The following is a 3053-nucleotide window of genomic DNA, read 5'->3' as shown; positions in this document are numbered from 1 at the left end:
ACACATGCATATTTTATCAATGACACATCAAAGGTTCATCAAGTTGCTAACCGCGATCGAGGAGTGTGGCTCCAACACTTCATGTCATGTTTGTTTCATGCTCTTGGGGCATTTCATCAAACACCTTATGTGCATAAGAGGAACCAAAAGCAAACCTACACCCACTTGTGAAGAGAATGGCTCCAAATGGCTAAGTGTTGGCTGCTGGATGGGTATATATAGGGGAGGGGCTTTAGTTGCGGTTGGCCTGGCAAACCGTGACTAAAGGTGCCCGAAGGCCTTTAGTCGCGGTTGTCCTGGCCAACCGCGACTAAAGACCCTCACGTGCGCCAGCTGGCCACCGAGCGCCCTGGGCCCAGGCCTTTGGTCGCGGTTCACCTCCAGAACCGCGACTAAAGGTCCCATTAGTCGCGGTTCCTACAGCTTCGCGACTTATGGGGCTGGACGGAAGCCTGTTTTTCCACCAGTGATCCTTCATTCCAAAAAGAAAAGAAAAATGTTCTGTATTATACAGAAAATGATCAGTTAATTATTTATATTAATCGGATCTCCTCTATGGTAACCGGCGTAATCAAGTTTGTATTTGAACCCATTACTAGCTAGCTTATCCCATGTGTTTAACCCATATAGAAGACTAAGAAGAGGGAGATAATATGACACATTATACACAACTTCTGCGGATTAGTTGATACCTCCTGACCCATAGATCAAACTGCCACGTCGTTTAGAAACAAACCACATGTGTGGTGTATGTATCCTGCCGATATGATATGCCACTGAGTGCATGTTTTGGCCTAAGCAATATAATAAGGCCATATCGAACTGCCATATGCAATCATGCATACACTGAGCGAATAATGCAGCCAAATTCTTTGCCCGAATAGTGCCAACTTGGTGTTGGCCGTATAATTTTATGTTGAATACGCAATCAAATCAATAACGTTCCATGTTAAGCTCATGCGGAATAGATGTTTATGTCCATGCTAATCGCTTGTGGGGTAACCTTGCTCGACGATAATGATTCTCAAGAGATGTTTATGGTCAAGTTAGGCACAAAATGTGGACGTTTTAGCCCAGGGCACCGTGCTCCAAACCTCTTCTGGCTATATATATGTGCATTGCTGGTACGGTTCTCTTGCAAGCCACGGCCAACACAAAAAAGGTGAGGCAGAAACACCAAATAACATTGTGTATTATACACTAGTGGTTTAGATTAGCGATGGCTTCTGCTCCTTGTCTTAGCTTACTGGTGCTCGTGGCAATGGCCTCCGCGGCATCGGCGCAGCTGTCGCCGACGTTCTACCTCGCATCGTGCCCGAGCGCGTTGTTCATCATCCAAACTGCGGTCCAGGCCGCAGTGAATAGCGAGCCCCGCATGGGGGCGTCGCTGGTCCGGCTTCACTTCCACGACTGCTTTGTCGATGCAAGTCTCACATAACCTTAGTCAGTTGTAGCATATGCACGGACGTTAGTACAGGCAAATGATTGGCATTTCTGTACCTTTTTTTTCAGGGATGTGACGGATCCGTTCTGTTGGCAGACACGGGGAGCTTCGTCGGCGAGCAGGGGGCTGCTCCCAACGCCGGTTCCATTCGAGGAATGAACGTCATCGACAACATCAAGACCCAGGTCGAGGCCGCCTGCACGCAGACCGTCTCCTGCGCTGACATCCTCGCCGTCGCCGCCCGTGACTCCGTCGTTGCGGTAAGCTTTACAGTTAGCTCTAATGTGTGTGATTCTGCACATGGTCGATGCGTGTGATTCTACTTTCTTGGTTGTGGTTTCAAATTAAAATTCTGTGTAGCTGGGAGGGCCAACATGGCCTGTTCTTCTGGGGAGGAGGGACTCCACGACCGCAAGCAAGACCAATGCAGAAAATGACCTCCCACCTCCTACCTTCGACCTCCAAAACCTCACGACCGCGTTCGCCAACAAGCAGCTCAGCATAACAGACATGGTTGCGCTCTCAGGTACACACCATCGATGAGTTTGAATCATGATTGAACTGAAACTTTTACTAGTACAACGGCTCGCTAGAGGGACGCTAATTCTGACACGTATGGCTGTGCAGGCGCCCACACGCTCGGACAATCGCAGTGCCGGTTTTTCAGGAACAGGATCTACAACGAGGCCAACATCAACACGGCCTTCGCGACGGCGCTCAAGGCCAACTGCCCCCAGTCCGGCGGCGACAGCAGCCTGGCGCCGCTGGACACAGCGACGCCCAACGCGTTCGACAACGCCTATTACAGCAACCTGATTTCGCAGAAGGGGCTCCTACACTCGGACCAGGCGCTGTTCAATGGCGGCGGTGCCGACAACACGGTCATGAGCTTCGCGTCCAGCGCAGCGACATTCAACAACGCCTTCGCCACAGCCATGGTGAAGATGGGGAACATTGCGCCGAAGACTGGGACGCAGGGGCAGATCAGGCTCGTCTGCTCCAAGGTCAACTCGTAATCTCCACGCCGCCGACGCTCTGCTGCTGCTACGCATGCATGAATGAATTAATAAGGTCTCGGAGACCAGCTGTACCAGCACCTACGAGTACGTAGCGTGTGTATTTGGGCGGGTGGTTGGAAATTGTACTTGTGCATGTGTGCATCTACACATGTGTAACAAATTCTCGTGCAAAAGCACGACGAATTGCTTCCTTTTATCTATGACATCTGTACTTTGAGATGTTACTATCTGGCATCTGCCACTTGAAGTCTTTAACCCTCTCCACGGGCGGCGGTCTTTGTTGGCATGCAAATGTCACTGGAGGGTAGCTCTCACAGATGGGCAGGGGATAATCGTCTCTACTGATGGGCAGGTGATGTCCATCAGTAAGACATAACTAGTGACGAGACACTATAAATCCATCTTTACGAGATTATTTGACACAAAGATATAGAATGTATATTGCTTTAAACAAAGTTCCACTCCTGATTACGGTACATTCCAGGCCGTTCCATCGTAACATCACAAACTTCATTGTATTCCATCAAAATATATCAATTATATCATAACTTTCATTAACCTTTCCCCAAGGGTGTACTTCAAGGGTTGAA

The 3053-nt window shown here is 49.3% G+C and overlaps 1 protein-coding gene across 1 annotated transcript; it reads left to right on the top strand.

The window, feature by feature from the left end:
- The first annotated feature begins 1152 nt into the window (after nucleotides 1–1152).
- On the top strand, nucleotides 1153–2727 carry LOC119353301 (peroxidase 2-like). Its single transcript, XM_037619901.1, has 4 exons — nucleotides 1153–1423; nucleotides 1513–1704; nucleotides 1805–1970; nucleotides 2072–2727. The coding sequence occupies exons 1-4, from the start codon at nucleotides 1220–1222 to the stop codon at nucleotides 2458–2460; spliced, it is 951 nt and encodes a 316-aa protein (XP_037475798.1). The 5' UTR covers nucleotides 1153–1219; the 3' UTR covers nucleotides 2461–2727.
- Nucleotides 2728–3053: the final 326 nt, after the last annotated feature.

The sequence above is a fragment of the Triticum dicoccoides genome, chromosome 2A, assembly GCF_002162155.2.
Source record: "Triticum dicoccoides isolate Atlit2015 ecotype Zavitan chromosome 2A, WEW_v2.0, whole genome shotgun sequence".
Lineage (NCBI taxonomy): Eukaryota > Viridiplantae > Streptophyta > Magnoliopsida > Poales > Poaceae > Triticum > Triticum dicoccoides.
The sequence above is the reverse complement of the archived record's forward strand: the minus strand, read 5'-3'. Positions and strand labels throughout refer to the sequence as shown.

Bases quoted from the DNA above. Each gene is read 5' to 3' on its own strand.
- LOC119353301 (XM_037619901.1), top strand. From the start codon at position 1,220: ATGGCTTCTGCTCCTTGTCTTAGCTTACTGGTGCTCGTGGCAATGGCC. The intron at 1,424-1,512 runs GCAAGTCTCACA...CTTTTTTTTCAG, and splicing joins TCCACGACTGCTTTGTCGAT to GGATGTGACGGATCCGTTCT. The intron at 1,705-1,804 runs GTAAGCTTTACA...AATTCTGTGTAG, and splicing joins CCCGTGACTCCGTCGTTGCG to CTGGGAGGGCCAACATGGCC.